At 36.0% G+C, this 20,518-nt stretch overlaps 1 protein-coding gene across 3 annotated transcripts in view; it reads left to right on the plus strand.

The window, feature by feature from the left end:
• The window catches only part of CEP112 (centrosomal protein 112), a 519,949-nt gene that overhangs the window by 40,134 nt on the left and 459,297 nt on the right, over positions 1-20,518 (plus strand). For all 3 annotated transcript variants that reach the window (XM_053568367.1, XM_053568366.1, XM_053568368.1), the window contains 2 exons: positions 16,599-16,692; positions 18,990-19,067. In XM_053568367.1, the coding sequence (XP_053424342.1) occupies positions 16,599-16,692; positions 18,990-19,067 (172 nt within the window). The remainder of the gene's footprint in view (positions 1-16,598; positions 16,693-18,989; positions 19,068-20,518) is intronic.

Raw genomic sequence — 20,518 nt, forward strand, 5'->3', positions numbered from 1 at the left:
AAGCCCAAGAGTTTGAGGTTGCTGTGAGCTGTGATGCCACAACCTCTACCGAGAGTGACACAGTGAGACTCTATCTGGAAAAAAAAAAAAAAAAAAAGATTGAAATCACACAGAGTATATTTTCTCATTATCACAGAGGTAAATTAGAAATCAGTAGCAAAAGGAAAAGAGGAAAAATCCACAAATATGTGAAAATTAAATAATACTCTCAGTAAGAAAATATCTTGGGCCAAGTGAAAGCAAAAACACACCATACCAAATTGTATTTGATGCTGTTAAAATAGAGCTAAGAGGGAGATTTATAATTGTAAGAGCTTATCTTAAAAAAGAAGAAAGATCTTAAATTGCAACTTAAATTTACGCCTTAAGGAACTGGAAAAAAACACTAAAAGGTAGCAGAAGAAAGGGAATTAATAAAGATTCGAGCAGAGACAAACGAAATAGGGAATAGATGAACAAAAATAGAAAATTAATGAAACCAAGAATAAGTTTTTGAAAAAGATCAATGAAATTGGCAAGCATTTAGCTAGGTGGAATAAGAGAAAGTGATATTCAAATAACTAAAGTCAGAAATAAAAAAGAACATTGCAACAGATTTTACATAAATAAGAATGATTGTAAGAAAGTATTATGGACAATCATATGCCAACACATTTGATAACCTAGATGACATGGACAAATTTATCAAAACACACAAGGTACCAAGACTGAATCATGAAGAACAGATAATCTGAACAGATATTTAACTTGTAAGGAGATTGAATTAATAATCAAAAACCTATCAACAAAGAGAAGCCCAGAAGCAGGTAGGTTCACTGGTAAATTCTGTGACACATTTAAAGAAGGGTAAATGGCAGTTCTTCCTCAAACTTTTTCAAAGAATTGAAAAGGTGGGAACACTTAAATTTGTTGCATAAGGTCAGAATTAATCTCATACTAAAGGTAGACCGACAAAGACACTACAGTAAAAGAAAACTACAGGCCAATGTTCTGGTGAATATTCCTGCAAAATTGTCAAGAAAATATTTACACATTGAATTCAGCAGTAACTTAAAGGCTTATACATCATGACCAAGTGGTATTTATTCCTAAAATGTAAGAATGATTCCACATATGAAAACTAATACATGTGATATACCAGTAGAATCATGGGGAAAACCACACACAATCATTTTAATTGATGCACAAAAACTTTTGACAAAATTTAACTCCTTTTTTTTGATAAAAAGAAACTTAGGAAGAGAAGGAAACATAATAAAAGCCATTTATGAAAAGTAGCCAACTTATTTATGGTGAAAAACTGAATGCTTTTTCTCTAAGATCAGGAACAGGCAAGGATACTCTCTTTTGTCATGTGTATTTAAGATAGCCCTGAAAGGATGGCACCTGTGGCTCAAAGGAGTAGGGTGCCAGCCCAGTATACCAGTGGTGGCCGGTTCAAACCTGGTCTTGGCCAACTCCCCCCCCCCCGCCCCAACAAAACAAAACAAAACAAAACAAAAAAACAAGATAGCACTGAAAATCCTAAGTAGAGCAATTGTCAAGAAAAATAAATAAAAGGCATCCAAAGTGGAAAGGAAGAAGTAAAATTATCTTTGTTCACAGACAACATGATTTTTTATGTAGAAAACCATAAAGATTTTATTTAAAAAAGTTAGAACTAATTGGATTTAGCTGATTTGCAGGGTATTAAAATCAACACACACAAATTAGTTTTATTTTTGTATGACAATAGTGAATAATCTGAAAAGGAAATTAAGAACATAATACCATCAGAAAGAATAAATTAGTTAAGAATTAGTCCGGCAGGTGAAAGACTTGTACACTGAAACCTATGGAAACCTGTATGAAAGAATTTAAAAAGACACTAATAATGCTAAGACATCCAGTGTTCTTGACTTGGAAGACTTAATATTATATAAGATGATTTACAGAGGCAATGCAATCCCTATTAAAATCCCAACGGCATATTTTGTTTTCAGAAACAGAAAAATCCATCCTAAAATTCATATGGAATCTCTTAGGATATTAAATAGCTAAAATCCTTTTGAAAAACAACAGGAAGGTCTCAGGCTTCCTGATTTGGAAATTTAACTGCAAGGGCACTGTTATCAAAACAGTGTGGTACTGGCATAAAGACAGATATAGACCAATGGAACTGAATGGAAAGCCCAGAAATAAATCCTCACATACATGATCAAATGACTTTTCACAAGGTGCTAAGACTTTTCAGTGGTAAAAGGACAGTCATTTCAACAAATGATGCTGGGAAAAATGGAAATCCACATGCAATAGAATGAAGCTGGACTCTTAACACCATACATATATAAATTAACTAAGAATGGATCAAAGACTTGAACATAAGAGCTATACCTGTAAAACTCTTATAGGAAAACGTAGGAAAAAACTTCATGACATTGGTCTCGGCAATGATTTATTGGATATGACACAAAAAACACAGGCGACAAAAAATACATGAACTATATCAAAATTAAAAACTTGTGGATCAAAGGATACAATCAACAAAATGAAAAGACGATCCATGGAATGGGCAAAAATATTTGTAAACCATATAGTTGAAAAGGGGTTAAGATTTGGAGTTTATAAAGAACTCATAAACTCAACAGCAAAAATCTGATTTAAAAAACTGGGTGAAGTAGGCAGCACCTGTGGCTTAAAGGAGTAGGGCACTGTCCCCATATACTGGAGGTGGTGGGTTCAAACCCGGCCACAGCCAAAAACTGCAAAAACAAACAACAAAAAAAAACTGAGCAAAGGACTTGAACAATATGCACATGAAAAGTTGCTCAACATTTACTAACCATCAGTTAAATGTAAAGTAAAACTATAACAAGATATCACCCCACACACATCCCATCAGGATGGCTACTATAAAATAAAAATAAAGCAGGGTTTCAAAGAGCTCCATTTGTATACAAATATTTATAGCAGCATTATTCACAATAGCCAAGAGGTAGAAGCAGCCTAAATATCTGTTTATAGACGATTGGATAAAGAAAATCTGGTATGGGGCAGAGCCTGTGGCTCAGTGGGTAGGATGCTGGCCCCATACACAAAGAGTGGTGAGTTCAAAACTGGCCCTGGCCAAACTGCAACAAAAAAATAGCCAGGCATTGTGGCGGGCGCCTGAGGTCCCAGCTACTTGGGAGGCTGAGGCTGGAGAGTGGCCTAGGCTCAGGAGTTGGAGGTTGCTGTGAGCTGTGTGATGCTGCGGCACTCTACTGAGGGTGACAAAGTGAGACTCTGTACAGAAAAAAAAAAAGAAAAGAAAAAATCTGGTATGTTAAGATAATGGTTAGTATTCAGCCCTGAGAAGTGAGAAAATCCTGACATCTGGCAATGTGTATAAATCTTGAAGACATTATGCTAAATGAATAAAGCAGTCACAAAAACAATATTGAATTATTTCACTTAAATGAGGTATCTAAAGTTGTAAAATTCATAAAAACAAAGTAGAATGAATGGAGTTAAATTGAAATCATTTCCACTTAGATCAGGAACCAGGCAAGGTCGCCCGTTGTCTCCATTGCTCTTTAACATTGTAATGGAAGTGTTAGCCATCACAATTAGGGAAGAAAAGGCGATCAAGGGTATCCACATAGGGTCAGAAGAGATCAAACTTTCACTCTTCGCAGATGATATGATCATATATCTGGAAAACACTAGGGATTCTACTACAAAACTTTTAGAAGTGATCAAGGAATACAGCAGTGTCTCAGGCTACAAAATCAACACCCATAAATCTGTAGCCTTTATATATACCAACAATAACCAAGCCGAAAAACAGTCAAGAACTCTATTCCTTTCACAGTAGTGCCAAAGAAGATGAAATATTTGGGAGTATACCTAACAACTGTGAGAGATCTCTACAAAGAGAACTATGAAACTTTAAGAAAAGAAATAGCTGAAGATGTTAACAAATGGAAAAACATACCATGCTCATGGCTTGGAAGAATCAACATTGTTAAAATGTCTATACTACCCAAAGCAGTATATAATTTTAATGCAATTCCTATGAAAGCTCCATTGTCATATTTTAAAGATCTTGAAAAAATAATACTTCATTTTATATGGAATCAGAAAAAACCTCGAATAGCCAAAACATTACTCAACAATAAAAACAAAGCAGGAGGAATCACGCTACCAGACCTGAGACTGTACTGTAAATCAATAGTGATCAAAACAGCATGGTACTGGCACAAAAACAGAGAAGTAGATGTCTGGAACAGAATAGAGAACCAAGAGATGAATTTAGCTACTTACTGTTATTTGATCTTTGACAAGCCAATTAAAAACATTCAGTGGGGAAAAGATTTCCTATTTAACAAATGGTGCTGGGTAAACTAGCTGGCGACCTTTAAAAGACTGAAACTGGACCCACACCTTTCACCATTAACTAAGATTGACTCTCACTGGATAAATGATTTAAACTTAAGACATGAAACTAAAAATACTTGAAGAAAGGGCAGGGAAAACTCTTGAAGGAATTGGCCTGGGTGAGTATTTTATGAGGAGGACTCCCCAGGCAATTGAAGCAGTATCAAAAATACATTGCTGGGACCTGATCAAACTAAAAAGCTTCTGCACAGCCAAGAACATAGTAAGTAAAACAAGCAGACAGCCCTCAGAATGGGAGAAAATATTTGCAGGTTATACCTCCGATAAAGGTTTAATAACCACACAGAGAACTCAAGCGTATTAGCAAGAAAAGAAGAAGTGATCCCATCTCAGGGTGGGCAAAGGACTTGAAGAGAAACTTCTCTAAAGAAGACAGATGCACAGTCTACAGACACATGAAAAAAAGCTCATCATCCTTAACCATCAGAGAAATGCAAATCAAAACTACTTTGAGATATCACCTAACCCCAGTAAGAGAAGCCCTCATAACAAAACCCCAAAAACAGAGATGTTGCCATGAATGTGGAGAAAAGGGCACACTTCTACACTGCTGGTGGGAATGCACAGTAATATGTTCCTTTTGGAAGGATGTTTGGAGAATGCTTAGAGACCTAAAAATAGACCTGCCATTCCATCCTATAATTCCTTTACTAGGTATATACCCAGAAGACCAAAAATCACAATATAACAAAGACATCTGTACCAGAATGTTTATTGCAGCCCAATTCATAATTGCTAAGTCATGGAAGAAGCCCAAGTGCCCATCGACCCACGAATGGACTAGCAAACTGTGGTACATTTATACCATGGAATATTATGCAGCCTTAAAGAAAGATGGAGACTTTACCTCTTTCATGTTTACACGGATGGAGCTGGAACATATTCTTCTTAGCAGAGTATCTCAAGAATGGAAGAAAAAGTATCTGATGTTCTCAGCCCTACTATGAAGCTAATTTATAGCTTTCATATGAAGGCTATAACCCAACTATAGCACAAGAATATGGGGAAAGGGCCAAGGGAGGAGAAGGGAGGGAGGAAGTTGGGGTGTAGGGAGTGTAATGGGTGGGGCCATGCCTACAGTGCCTCTTAGAATGGGTACAGGTGAAACTTACTATATGCAGAATACAAATGTCTACATACAATAACTAAGAAAATGCCATGAAGGCTATGTTGAACAGTTTGATGAGAATATTTCAGATTGTATATGAAACCAGCACATTGTACCCCTTGATTGCCCTAATGTACACAGCTATGATTTAATAATAATAAAAAAAAAGAAAGTAGAATGATAGTTATCAGGGATGGGGGAAGCAGAGAATAGGGAGTTATCATTTATTGGGTGTAGTGTTTCAGTTTTGTAAGTTGAAATTTAGACATGGATGGTGGAAATGATGGCATGACACTGTAAATGTACTTAACACTACTGAAATGTATACTTAAAAATGGTTAAAGAGATATTGGCCTGTAATTTTTTTTTATTATGGTGTCTTTGTCTGATTTTGGTATCAGGGTAATGCTGGCTTTGTAAAATGAGTTTAGAAGTGTCCCTCCACTCTTCTTCATTTTTTTGGATGAATTGAGGAAGATCCATGTTGATTCTTTTTTCAATGTTTGGTAGAATAAAGCTTCTATGCTTTTAGGAATCTTTTCTTCTCCTTCAAGAATTTGCCATATGTAGACTAAAACTGAACCTGCACCTCTCACCACTTACAGAAATTGACTCTTGCTGGATAAAAGATTGAAATTTGAGACATGAAACAATAACAACTCTAGAAGAAAGTGTGGGAAAAGCTCTTGACAATATCAGTCTGGGAAGAGATTTTATGAAGACCCATTGGGCAATTGCAGGAACACCAAAAATAAATAAATGAGACATGATCAAGCTAAAAAGCTTCTACACAGCTAAAGACACAACTGAAGCAAACAGGCAGCCTTCAGAGTAGAAGATATTTGTATGATCTGACAAAGGGCTGACACCTAGAGTCTACAGAGAATTTAATCAACAGGAAAAGAGCAAAGAATCCCATTTACAAGTGGGCAAGAGACATGAATAGAACTGTCTCTGAAGAATACAAACGAATGGCCAACAAACACATGAAAAAATTTTGCTCCTCATCGCTAATCATCAGAGAAATGCAAATCAAAACCACCTTGAGATATCACCTAACCCCAGGGAGAATAGGCACTATCACAAAGCTGCAGATGCTGGTGTGGATGTGGAGAGAAGGGAACACTTTTACACTGCTGATGAGATTGCGAACTAAGCCAAGCCTCTTTGGAAAGAAGTATGGAGAATCCTCACAGAGCTAAAAGTAGACCTATCTGTTTGATTCTTGCCATCCAGTACCAGGAGAAAAAATCATTTTACCTTCAGGACATTTACACTGACTAGATTCTTTATAACAGCTCAATTCACAATCACCAAGATGTGAATCAACCCAAGCGTCCATCAACCTAGGAGTAGATTAATAAACTGTGGTATATGTCTACCATAGAATACTATTCAGCTGTAAAAAAGATGGAGACTTTACATTTTTTTGTATTTACTTGGATGGAGGTGAAGAATATTCTCCTTAGTAAAGTATCACAATAATAGAAAAGCAAGTATCCAATGTGGGCTCAATATGATACCAAAAGGTAAACAACTATATGCCCACATGAGAGAAAAACACAATTAAATGCAAGTTATGGGAGAGGAAGGAGGGAAGAGGAGGTAGGGGAATTGGTAAGCTCTCAGCTAACAGGCACAATATAGGTGTGTATACAGCACATTTGGGTGAAAGGCCCAACTATAACTTGCACTTACCTAACAAACACAAACAATGTAACCTAATGGTTTTGTACCCCGATATTAATCTGAAATTTAAAAAAAATTGTTTGGTGGAATTCACCAGTGAAGCCACCTGGTCCTGGGCATTTCTTTTTTGGGATCTTCCTGATTATCGATTCAATCTCCTTATCTGTCCACATTTTCTATTTCTTTATGATTCAGTCTTGGAATGTTTTGTACTTCAACAAATTTGTTCATTCCTTTTAGAGTATCCAATGTACTGGTGTACTACTGCTTACAGTATTCTCTTACAATCCTTTTTATCTTGGCTAAGTTTGTTATGATGTCTTCTCTTTCATTTCTGACTTTAGTTACTTGAATCTTCTCTTTTTTTCCTTTGTCTGTGTTTTCTAATTCTTTAAGACATAAATTTAAGTTGCTGGTTTGAGATTTTTCTTCATTTTTAATGTAAGCTCTTACAGCTATAAGGTTCCCTTCTTTACACTGTTTTTGCTGCATCCAGTGAATTTTGGTATGTTGCTTTTCATTTTTGTCTCAAGATATTTTCTAATTTTCCTTAAGACTTCTTCTTTGATCCATTGGTTGTTTAAGAATGGGTTGTTTACGGGTGGCACCACTGGCCCCATATACCGAGGGTGGTGAGTTCAAACCCGGCCCTGGCCGAACTGCAACAAAAAAAAATAGCCCGTGTTGTGGTGGGCGCCTGTGGTCCCAGCTGCTCGGGAGGCTGAGGCAAGAGAATTGCTTAGGCCCAGGAGTTGGAGGTTGCTGTGAGCTGTGTGATGCCATGGCACTCTACCGAGAGCCATAAAAGTGAAACTCTGTCTCTACAAAAAAAAAAGAATGGGTTGTTTACTTTTCATGTATTTGTAGACTTAATACTGCCATCTTGTTACCTGCTTTCTGTTTTATATTTCCTTTGTTCATTTCTTCCTCTTCTATTGTTTTTCTTTGTGGTTTGATGATTTTTTTGTAGAGACAGAGTCTCACTTTATGGCCCTCGGTAGAGTGCCGTGGCCTCACACAGCTCACAGCAATCTCCAACTCCTGGGCTTAAGCGATTCTCTTGCCTCAGCCTCCCGAGCAGCTGGGACTACAGGCGCCCGCCACAACGCCCGGCTATTTTTTGGTTGCAGTTTGGCCGGGGTTGGGCTTGAACCCGCCACCCTCGGTATATGGGGCCGGCGCCTTACCGACTGAGCCACAGGCGCCGCCCAGGTTTGATGATTTTTATTGTTGTGTTATGCTTTGATTGATATTCTTTATATTTTGAGTACCTATCCATGTTAAATATTTGTGTTAGCGTATAGTTACATAAATCATCTTAAAGTTATAACCATTTAAGTTGATAACAACTTAACATTGATTGCATATAAAAGTTCTGCCCTTTTACTTTCCCCATACTTTGTTATTATATTAATATCCCAATTTTCACCATTTTTACATTTTGTATCACTAACATTTAAGACTTTTGCCTTTTTTTTATTTTGAGACAGAGTCTCACTGTCATCCTGGGTAGAGTGCCCTGGCATCGTAATTCACAGCAACCTTAAACTCTTGGGCTTGAGCAATCTTCTTGCCTCAGCTTCCCAAGTAGGTAGAACAACAGGTTCCTGCCACAATGCTTGGCTAGTTTTTCTATTTTTAGTACAGACTGGGTCTCATTCTTACTTAGGCTTGTCTTGAACTCCTGAGCTCTACCATCTTGGGCCTCCCAGAGTGCTAGCATTATAGGAGGGAGCCACCACACCTGGCCAAGACTTTTGTCTTTTAACTTTTATATTAATCATGAAAATGATTTATGTACCACTATTGCATCAATAGAGTAATCTGTATTTGACTTTATAATTACCTTTACCAGTGAGTTTTGTATATTCGCATGTTTTCATGCTGCTAATTAGTATCCACTCATTTCAAGGTGAAGAATTCTCTTTAGCATTTCTTTTAAGCAGGTTTAGAGGTAATGACTTCCTTCTACTTTTGTTTGTCTGGTTAAGTCTTTATCTCTCCTTTTTTTTTTAGACATTCTCACTTTGTCACCCTTGGTAGGGTGCTATGGTGTCACAGCTCACAGCAACCTCAAACTCTTGCCTCAGCCTCCCAAGTAGCTGGAACTACAGGCACCCGCGACAGTGCCTGGCTATTTTTAGAGACGAGGTCTCACTCTGGCTCAGGTTGGTCTCCAACTTGTGAGCTCCGGCAATCCACCCAGAGTGCTAGAATATCTCTCCATTTTTAAAGGATAGTTTTTCAGGCCAAAATGTGGTTGATTGAAGGTTTTTCTCTTTCAGTACATAGAATTTATCATTTCATTCTTTCCTGGTTTATAAAGTTGCTTCTGAGGAATCTGACAGTTTGTGGATCTCTTTTGTATGTGATTAGTGCTTTTCTCTTTTTGATTTCAAAATTCTTTTTCTGTTTTTGACTTTTGACAATTGGCCTGTGACCTTCCTTGGTGTAGATCTCTTTGCATTCAACCTATTTGGGATTCTTTGAGCCTTATACGTATGGATGTCTTTTACCTTCCCCAGATTATTTCTTTAAATGAGCTTACTACTTTTCTCTCTCATCTCTTTCACTGAATCCAATGATACATATATTTGCCTTCTCGATGGTAAGTTTCATAGGCTTTCTTCATTCCTTTTCATTCTTTTTTAAGTTTTGCTTTTTAAACTTCCAAGAGTTAATTTCAAATGACCCATCTTTGAGGCTGTTGTTGAACTCCTTTAGTTAAGTTTTCAGTTAAGATACTGTATGGTTTAACCCAACATTTGTTTCTCTTTATTTTAAACATTTTTTATTTGTTGAAATATTCATGTTCTTTATGTATAATTTTCCCAAGTTTATTGAAAATTTTGATTATGGTTATTTTGAAATCTTTGTCCAGTAATTCATATACCTTTATTTCTTTAAGGTTGATTTCTAGAAATTTATTTTCTTTTTTTTGGGCATATTTTATGTTACTTGGTCCTTTGTTAAGGCACTTTTCTTTGCGTTTATGGAATAACTTTGTACTGGGGATGACCTTCAAGAATCAGACCCAGTAAAGATTCTTGGGCCCTCATAAACTTTCTGTTGATATGTGTTCTTAAACTTCTTTAAATTTTTCTGTGTAAATTCCTCAATATTTGCTGGTTACTATTGTCAGGAGATTATACTCTCTCACTCCTTCTAAAATTTATCCCTTGTACTACAGGCCCTCTGTGTCTTTACTGTGATGGCCCAACACTTTTGTTTTGGGTTTTTGATTTCTTTTTTGGTTTTAGCCACCCTTAGGCATCTGGACAATGCCGGGTCCCCCTTAGTGCTTTAAGATAGGTGAGATAGACAGAAGTTCCTTGGGCAGTTATCCCAGATGTCTGAATGTTGGACATATGCTTTAATTTTTTCTCTTCCTCCCCAGGGAGAAGTTGAGGGCTATTGAGTTTTTCCAGTTGTGTCAAGTTGAGCTGGCAGAGGGGCTCTGGCCATGAGTGCGTAATAGTCCAAACCATTGCTTTTGTTCTCTAGAGTTTGCTAATTCTTTCATAGCTTATAGAATCCAGTCCCTCAGGCAGACCCCTCCAAAAGCCAGAATGTTGGACAGATGCTTCTTTTTCCCCAGGGAGAAGGTGCAATTTAGGGGGGTTCACTTGCTAATTCTCTTCTGAGCTGATGGCAGGGACTGTGGTTGGTTATTGCACATTGGTCCAAACTATAGCTTTTGTTTTCAGCTGTTTCCATCCTGGGACTCTTGCCTCTCAGAGCTCAGATTCAGGCAAGACAGTAACCAGTCCCCTGGGTATCCCCCAGAAAAGTCAGAACATTGGTTGTACAATTGATTTCTCCTTCTGGGGGAAGCTGGGAGCTGGGGATTTTTCCCTGATCCTGTGCTACTCTGTTGGAGGAGGGATTATGGCAAGAGAACTCCATAAATTTTTCTACTGGCTTCAATGTGGTTGATTTTATGTTCGCCTGGAGTGCAGGAGCCTCTCGTCTGGTCTCTGGATGTTTTGCAAAGAGAACCATTCCATGTATTGTTAAATTTGTATGTCCATGGGGGAAGCAGGGTCTAGGGCTTCTTCTTTCACTCTTTTCCTGACTTTACCCCCTACACTAAGTTTCTTTTGCAACAGGACATTTGATTGAATTTAAAGCCTTTAGGCTTTAAATCTTACTCTGTAGCTCATTCCTTATCTATACAGGACCAAGTTTATATTTTTCTAGTATTGGGAATCAGTGCAGATATTTCAAGAGTGTTTTGGAATTCCTTTTGAAATATTTTTACATTTGCAAGAAATGAAAGGGAAAATTTTTATTTCCTTAGTTTTATTGCTTAAGAGTAGTAAAGAGCATGTCAGGGAATTTTCCTCATGTACTCAATTTTTTTTTTCTGTGTTAGTTTTGGCACTCTGAAATTAATGGAGCCATAGTCCCCCTTTTCTACTTGGCTGAAGTACCATTTCATGAGCTCACTGTGATCATGTCCCCTCTACCAATTGTCTGCTATCTTTATAAGTGCCAGGACTTGCTATCCTCTGTGGCAGGTAGCACTTTGTTATTCATAAAGAAGACTTTAGGGTTGAGTTTTTCTTCCACCTTCTGTTTTGCTGTTCATCTTGACCACTAGCTACATCATTATGAATTTGAGATAATCTTTGTACTTACTAGGAGTTTAAATTAATTTTATTTCCAACTAGAAACAGTCTCATGGCAAGAAATGAAACTTCTGTGCATGATGTCCTGTGTTTCTTGTGCCAGTCAGATTTTAGCAATGATACTGACCTCCTCTATTAGTTGGCTGAAATGCCTTATCTAGAAGCTGTCTTCTGTAAGCTTCTGCATTACTCAGCCTTCATTGGAGCATATTTTAGGGGCAAGATGATGAATTTAGTTTTAGACATGTTAATTTGAAAGAAGGGCTGTGGGCTATTCAATTGTATTTGTGATAGGTTTGGAGGCTGAGAAAGCAATTTGGACTATAGATGTAGATTTGGTAAGCAAAGTTTCTTACGTTTTGAAAAACTAATAGTATATTGGTTTATCCAGGGAAAACATGTAAAATTAAAATATAAAATAAATGGAATTTGGCACAGGATGAAATTATAGCATGTATGGTGTGGGCAGAGAAAGAAAATCTAGTGAACCTTACTGTGAAGGAGATTTTTAAAAGATAGGATGAGAACAAGGGAACCATTGGAGGCAACGAATGCGGCATCTTTAAAATATTGTCTCTCCTATATTAGATTGGTTAGGCTAAAGACAGATTACTTAAGATGACATTTTAAGTAATGGGTAACTGACTCATTTTCTTGAATGTCTAGGGGATCATTGATGGCCTTACTTATAGCACTTTCAGGAGGAGCAGGAATCAGATTGTAGTTGATTTAAAAATAAATGGCAAGTTAGGACATGGATCCAACAACTGTTTTGAAAATTTATTGTGAAGGATAAGAGGTTGATTGGTAAAGGACAGCTACAAGTGAATTAAAATGGTAAGTTGTTTTATGTATGCACCCTGTGCGATAAATAGATAAATGTTTTAGGCTGCTTTTTTATTAATATTTTCTATGAGAAGAATTATTTTTAATATTTAAGGATTTTTAAATTTTTAAGTATAGCTCTTTTTATGATTGTTTAATCTATTCTCAAAGAAGAGAAAGGCACTGCTTAATGTGATGTATCAAGTTACCTTTTTCCACATATTGAGTTTAAAATGCTTATATCACCTCATACACATTGATGAAATAGTTCTCAAAACACTTCCTTACCTATTTTTCTTATTTGCTTTTAACTGTTTGGGATTCTGGGATACTGAATAGAGGCATAAAAAATCAATAGCTCTTTTTCAAATGTTCTACGTTCCTTAGTAACTAGAGCAGGGGTGGGAACCTTTTCATATTGGAAGGCCACATTAATTTAGCTGTAATCAAATAAGATCACATTCAAGAAAGTTTAATTAGGGGCGTCGCCTGTGGCTCAGTTGGTAAGGTGCCAGCCCCATATACCGAGGGTGGCGGGTTCAAACCTGGCCCCGGCTTAACTGCAACCAAAAAATAGCCGGGTGTTGTGGCGGGCGCCTGTAGTCCCAGCTACTCGGGAGGCTGAGGCAAGAGAATCACTTAAGCCCAGGAGTTGGAGGTTGCTGTGAGCTGTGTGAGGCCATGGCACTCTACCAAAGGCCATAAAGTAAAACTCTGTCTCTACAAAAAATAAAAAAAAAAGTTTAATTAGAATATTAAAAATATACATTATTTTGTAAATAACTAATATGGCTTTAATAATTTCAAAAAAGAAAACTATTAATTTTTAAAATAGCCTTTTGACTGTTTCGTTGTTTCTTCTTTTTTGTTGAAAAGCATTTGAATATTTGGTTGCAGCGTGGAGGTCCTCAATTTCATTTGATCCTCAAGAACAGGCATTTGTGACTTTAAGGGCATCTTGATTTGGGTTAGGTAGGAGAATGTAGATTCACAGCAATAGTGGTTGAAAAGCAAGAAAGTATCTTTGGGTATTCTGCATTTTTCCATATTTCAGTTGGATCTTCCTTAGCATCAAACAATGACTTTAAAATGTCATCTTAAGAATTGAGAGCTCAGTCAATTCCATCTGTAGTTCTTTAGGTGCCTTAGTGATATCAACTAGGTAAGGCTAAAATGCTAATTTGAGTGTGATGTCATGATTCTCAAAGTCAGTGACCCTTTCATTGTATTCTGCAATTAATAGGTCTAATATGCATGTGCAACTGCATATTCTTCAAATGATTCATGTGTATCATCCTGCTCATCCGTGACCTTTGCTAACGGGGAAAAATTTTCATCCAAAATTTCCTTCTGAAAAAGAAGTGTTTTGAAAGAGATAGTTTTTTTTTTAATGCTTGGACTTATTTTTTGCCAGACTTAATTTTACATTGCAAAGAAATATTCAAGTCATTTTGATTGACATATCACACAGAAATGCATTCCAAAAGAAATCATCTTTCAATAATTCACATTGGTGATAATGCTCATCATAAAATTTATCTGTTCTTGCAGAGATAAAATTTTGGCTAACACCTGTCCCTGCAACAGCCAATGTACCTTAAAATGATATGACAAATCCACACTGAATACCTCATCTTTCAACTTCAGCATGTTAGAAAACTGACTATGCTGTGCTGCATTTGCACAAAAATAGTTTAGCTCAGAGATTTTGCTAATGGAAGATAAAATGAAAATAAATAAGAGCATCTGGATCTGTTAATACTTTTTTTTTTTTTGTTGGTCTATGCAATAAGCCCTTCATAGTGTCTTATCATGGGAGGTACACTGTCTATACATACCCCTCACTCAGTTTACCACACTCAGTGCAACTTCATGACACTTACTTGAAAGTTGTTGAAGATATCCATTCCCCATGTTCTGTTTGCAAGAGTGTCCAAAGCTAGTGACTCTTCATAGCAAAGAAAATCTTCTTTTTGATTGGAATGAAGTATAAAACCTGTGCTGAGTCAGTAGTTATCAGTTGATTCACCAACACTATTGAATAATATAATTTCTTTTTGAAGTATTACATGAAATTGTTTTGTTAAGTTGAAGGCTAATTCATGTTGCTGATCAGTTACGGTTCTCTGTGAAAGAGACACTTATTTGTACTTTGAAACTTCATTGTAGTCTAAGCATCCTAAGCTTCAACAATCCATTCTTTCAGTTTTCGATATTACTGAATGGCTTCTCTTTTTTTCTCAACTACATAGCTACTTTATAACTTACTTCAGTGGCATTATTTCCAGGGCTTAACTGCTGCTTGAAAGAATTGTCTTTGCTTTTGCTTTTCATCTTTTAATTTCAGCATACCTTTTGTGCCTTTATCCAAATTTAAAATATTTGTGGTTCTAATGAGTGTTACAATGCTAATGGTCACTGAATTTTTATAATGTTGATATTGCAGTATCATAAAGCAAGGAAATCATCTTATCTTTAGCAGAAACAAGACAATAGTGCAATTCCTGATCCTCATTATGAAAATCTATTTTTTTCTTTCAGTGTTCTCTGTTTTTTTTTTTTTGTTTTTGAGACAGAGTCTCACTATATCACCCTCTGTAGAGTGCAGTTGCATCACGGCTCATAGCAACCTCAAACTCTTGGACTTAAGCGATTCTCTTGCCTTAGCCTCCCAGATAGCTGGAACTACAGACGCCTACCACAATGTCTGGCTATTTTTTTGTTGCTGTTGTCATTGTTGTTTAGCTGGCCCAGACCAGGTTCAAACCTGCCAGCCTCAGTGCATGTGGCTGGTACCGTAAACACTGAGATATGGGTACCCAGCCTTCTTTCAGTGTTCTTTTGATCTTCTTTGACACAATGAACTATTAAACAGACAGAATTAAAACATACTGTTAAGCTGTACAACTATGTACAAATTCTATTTCGAACAGAAACACAGTTCACCATTGTCACAAGCTAATAATGGAGTGGTGTACTCGATCCCCATAAACCCTCACCAGCCAGCCTCGACCAGTAATGGTACCAGTCAGGTGGGGGAAGTTAGAACTAAACCACAAGTGTAGGAGCTGTCTTTTTGAATTAGTATTCTTCCTTCTGGGAATACTTAGTATGGTCCACAATTTGTGAAGGAAATCGTAATATGGTTTTCGTCTGAAAGTTAGTGACTTTAATTCACTATATAATGGTTACTTTCCATTTTATATGTCTTGAAGCAGGTGTTCAGAGGATGGGTATTCATAATCATGGAACTTTTGCTGAAATAGCTTGAATAAAAACATGTAAGAGAGACTCCAGGCTAAAGTAGGATGGTAATTTTATATGACATTTTGTATTAGAGTCTTTTTGTTGAAATCAATTTAAACTGGTTTCCTCTTTACCCTGTATATAGCACATTCTACCTGAATTAACATGGTTTATTTTAAAATCAAAGACTTTGATATAGCCATGATTTCTGAGATAGTTTCAAATTAATTGACACTTTATGCTATATGGAAGTTTTATTATTTTATATATTTTAAGGTTTCTCTTGACATGAAATATAAATCCAAAAAAATTTGATAACCTGCTTTAAACAATGATCTTCTTCCAGAATATATGCTTCATGTTCTGTCTTCCATACTTAGAAAAGGAGCAAATGAGGAGAAAAGACTTAAATTCAGATGGCTTAGTATACTCCCACTTGACAATAGCATTCATGTTAACAATTGTGTGGCATTCATGTGACATTTAAATTTTAATTTAATATACATTAATAAAATATGAGAAATGTAAAGTTATTTGTGTATATTTTGGTTTGCTATTGGAGCATAATTAATAATAAAAAATCTCATTTCCAAAAGAATAAAAATTGGTAATCCTAGAGTTGAATACTCTGTGCTCTCTGAATTCTCCAAATTTTGATTTTGGCTATTTTGTTCTCTTAGTAGGGAACAAGATGTTGGGACACTCCGAATGAGATCACATTCTGTGAGTCCAACTTACGGAGAAGATGGACAAAATATTACTCCAAAGGCTTGTGTAAGATTAGATTTTACTTTTGATTTTTTCTTGTAGTTTTAAAATGACTTCACAAACTTATAATTTCATATTGTTATAGTTCCAATGATTATTTAAAAACAGTGAATAAAGTCTGAATATCTTGATGTCAGCGAATGTGGTGTGTTTGGTATATTCCATAGGATTCTTTCTGCTTTCTCAATGATTCTGAAGTGTCATGCTCATCAGTCTGTTGTTTCTCCTGTTCACTGAATAACCTCAAAAAGCTTTGTTTTTTACTTTTCCCTTTTTCTCAGAGTATGAATGGAAATGATTAGATACCTAGTGATTAAAAAATTGAGAATAAATTAGAATTAGCTTATAATAATGTAAGGAATAATGCTTTTCTGATGAAGGTGGACTGTTTGTATCTTGAAATATTATAAATGTCTATCTTGTATTTATTTATTTTACACAGATCTGGTTCAAACAAGACACTAGTGAGCATTCCCATTAGCTTTATAAAGAGAGAAACTGTTCTTGCTTATTACAGTCTTTATTGCCTAACTCTGCAGTCTTAGGTTGCATGACTTTTAGTACAAGAAGGATCATGTGTAACTCATGATACTCTAGCACATATTGCTATAAACATAACCCATTGCATTTTCTCCAGTTTTGGAACTTAAAACAATTTAATCTGAAGGGCAGCACATTTCTAATAATGACTAACTATCAATCATTTTACAGTAGAACCTCTGTAAGTTGACAACCCAAGGGACCATAACAAACTAGTCAAGATACAGAGGTGGTCAACATAAGGAACTAGGCCTACTGTACTGACACGTATGTGTAGTGCATGTCTGGTCTATGAAAACTGGGTCAACTTAAGGAGGTGGTCAGTGTAAGGAAGTGATTATCTATGGAGGTTCTACTGTATGTACTCAAAGAGGGCAGATACATTTTTTCTTACTTAAGAAGTTCTTGTTCACAAAGAAAAGCATATAGAAACCAGAGGACCATTAGGAGAGATGATAATGAATTTTAATACAGTTTATAAATGATGGACATTCAACATTTTGTTGGTTAGAAATTTAGAGATTCAGTAACATATGATCACTTCATATACATTTGAATAACCATCGGTAAATAGGTTTATTTGTTAGCAATGAGGCTTTGTAAAAGCATGAAAATGCTATACCAACAAATTTAATTTCAAAATAAATTTCTTGGGCTGTAAAATAGGCATTATTTTACACAGATTTGCCTTACTAAGTTTTTAGAGCTTATTGTCTGTTTTGGCCATGGATAGGTTGCCATCAGTTAATTATAGTTTTAATTCAGTTTGATAAATGTATATAATAAATTATACAGGAAGAAAAGAAGCATGGAATTTTCATTTTTTAAAAAGTAAAGAATCGCCATAATTGCATTTTCATGACGTGAGTCCAAAGATTATTTATTTTTATATTCAGTGTATGAGTGAGAATTAATTTAAGAACACAGAGCATCTTGGACATCAACACAACATTTTCCTGTTAATTAATTTTAATGAGACTAAATAATTCATCTTTTCAAGTCTTCCCACTCCCACTTTAAAGCTACTGTAGTATACCACAATTAAACATTTTTGTAAATGAATTTAGAGTCTGGATTAATTTTTTAAAATATTCTCTTTCTCTTTTTTTTTTTTGGGACAGAGTCTTGCTCTGTTGCTCCAGGGCTAGAACGCCCTTGCATCAGCCTACCTCATAGCATCCTCAAACTCCTGGGTTCAGGTGATCCTCCTGCCTCAGCCTCCTCAGCCTCCTATAGGCACCTACCACAATGCTCTGTGAAAGTTTCTGTTTTTAGTAGAGATAGTATCTCCTCTTGCTTAGGCTAGTCTCAACCTCCTGAAATCAAGTGATCCTTCTGCCTCTGCCTCCCAGAATGCTAGGATTACAGGCATGAGGTATCATGCTCAGCCTAAAATATTCTTTAAAAAAATCCAGTTACTATGTAAATAGATTGTTAAGGCTTCTCTTAGCCCTAAGCAGCTGTAAGAAGCAGTCATTACTTAGAACTGAGAACTCTAGCTCACTTGTAACATAATCTTTCCCTCTGAGGACAACATGGCATTACCATACAAACACACAAAACTCTCATTACTCTGAATGACATATATTTTGACCTATTTTCTCCCACCCTTATCCCCCCTTGCTTCTTTGGTTTCTTCCTTCCTTCCTTTCCATCCTTCCTTTCTCTTTCCTCTTTTATTTCTTTCTTCCGTCTTTTCCTTTTTTATTTCTTCCCTCTTCTTTCTTCTTCCTCCCTCTTCCCTTTTTTCTTTTGTATTTCAGGAAGGTCATTTGAAAAGGTCCCCTGTTTCTTTGGATGATAATGACATTGAAGCTCGCCTTAAAAGTTGGAACCTTGGGGTAAAGAAAAGTATTTGTTTTTTATATATATATCAACATGCCAGAATTATATCATGTATGGATAACACCTGAACTAATGTAATTATATTCAGTGAATTTGGTTATTATATAATTGTTACTGTGTTAGCCCAGAGAAATACAGGATAGAGAAAAACATTCGAAAGAAGCATATAATAGTCCTTGTCTTTGACAAGGTAACCTTCTGATTGGTGAAATAAGAGATATACACACAAAATCGTTAATAATTTAGGATACAATAAGAAAAAATACCAAAGTGAGTTATATGGAAAGTAGAATAGTGAGGTAGGTGTGAGGAAAGGGAGAACTTGGAGAAGCCAAGGTAAGGGGAGCAGAGGAGAAGTAGGAAAGGCAAACAGAAGTGGGCATAAAAAAGATTTGGTAACATAAGTGAATTGTCATAACTGGGTCTTTGGGATTTATGTGTGGGATTCACAGGCAGTATTGTCAGGCTGCATTGTTTTGGAACTCTGAATGCTAAACTGAGAAGTTTAGCTTTAAAATTTTAGTTAATAGTGAGCCCTGTAGGTTTTTCCCCCCACATCTACTTTTCACTTTACATATACACTGTTTAAATGCTTTGAGGAAATCAATGAAACCAAAAGTTGGATGCTTAAATGATGAATAAAATCAACAAACATTTAGCCAAACTAACCAAGAATAAAAAGAAAAATGAATTTGCTAATATCAGGGATAAAGGAGGAGATTTCAGTATAGACTCTACAGATGCTCAAACTGTAAGAGATTACTGCAGAGAAACTCTGTGGGCATAAATTTGATAATGTAAATGAAAGGGACAAAAGTCCTTGAGCAACACAAACTACCAAAATTCACTCAAGAAGAAATAGATAACTTGAAAAGCCCTATATATTTTAAGTAAATTGAATTTTCAGTTGAAAACTTTTCAGCAAAGGAAACTTCAGGCCAAGATGATCTCACCAACAGACTCAATCAAACAAGCATGAGAAATAATACCAATTTTACATAATTCTAGAGGAAATAACTCTTGCTAACTTTTGAGGCCAATTTTATCTTGTTACCAAAACCAGGGACTAGTAGAAATATTTGTAGATCACATATCTGACAAAGCCTTCTATCCAAAATGCATAAGAATTCTCAGAACTCAACAATAAGAGAACAACCTAATAAAAAGATGGGGCAAAGATATTTCATTGAGATACCACTACACATCTATTAGTATGGTTAAAGCAAACAAACACCTACAACGACAAGGCCAGATGCTGGTGAGGATAAGAAGCAACAGGAACTCTCACCTCTTAATGGAGGGAATGCAAAATATTAGTTTGTATTTTTTAAAAAGTAAAACTTAATTTTTTACCATGTGACCCAGTATTCTCCCTTCTAAGTATTTGTTTACTCAAGTGAGATGAAAGTCTATGTTCACCCTAAAACTTATAGCAAGTATATGTAAC

The sequence above is a fragment of the Nycticebus coucang genome, chromosome 18 (assembly GCF_027406575.1).
Source record: "Nycticebus coucang isolate mNycCou1 chromosome 18, mNycCou1.pri, whole genome shotgun sequence".
Taxonomy (NCBI): Eukaryota; Metazoa; Chordata; class Mammalia; order Primates; family Lorisidae; genus Nycticebus; species Nycticebus coucang.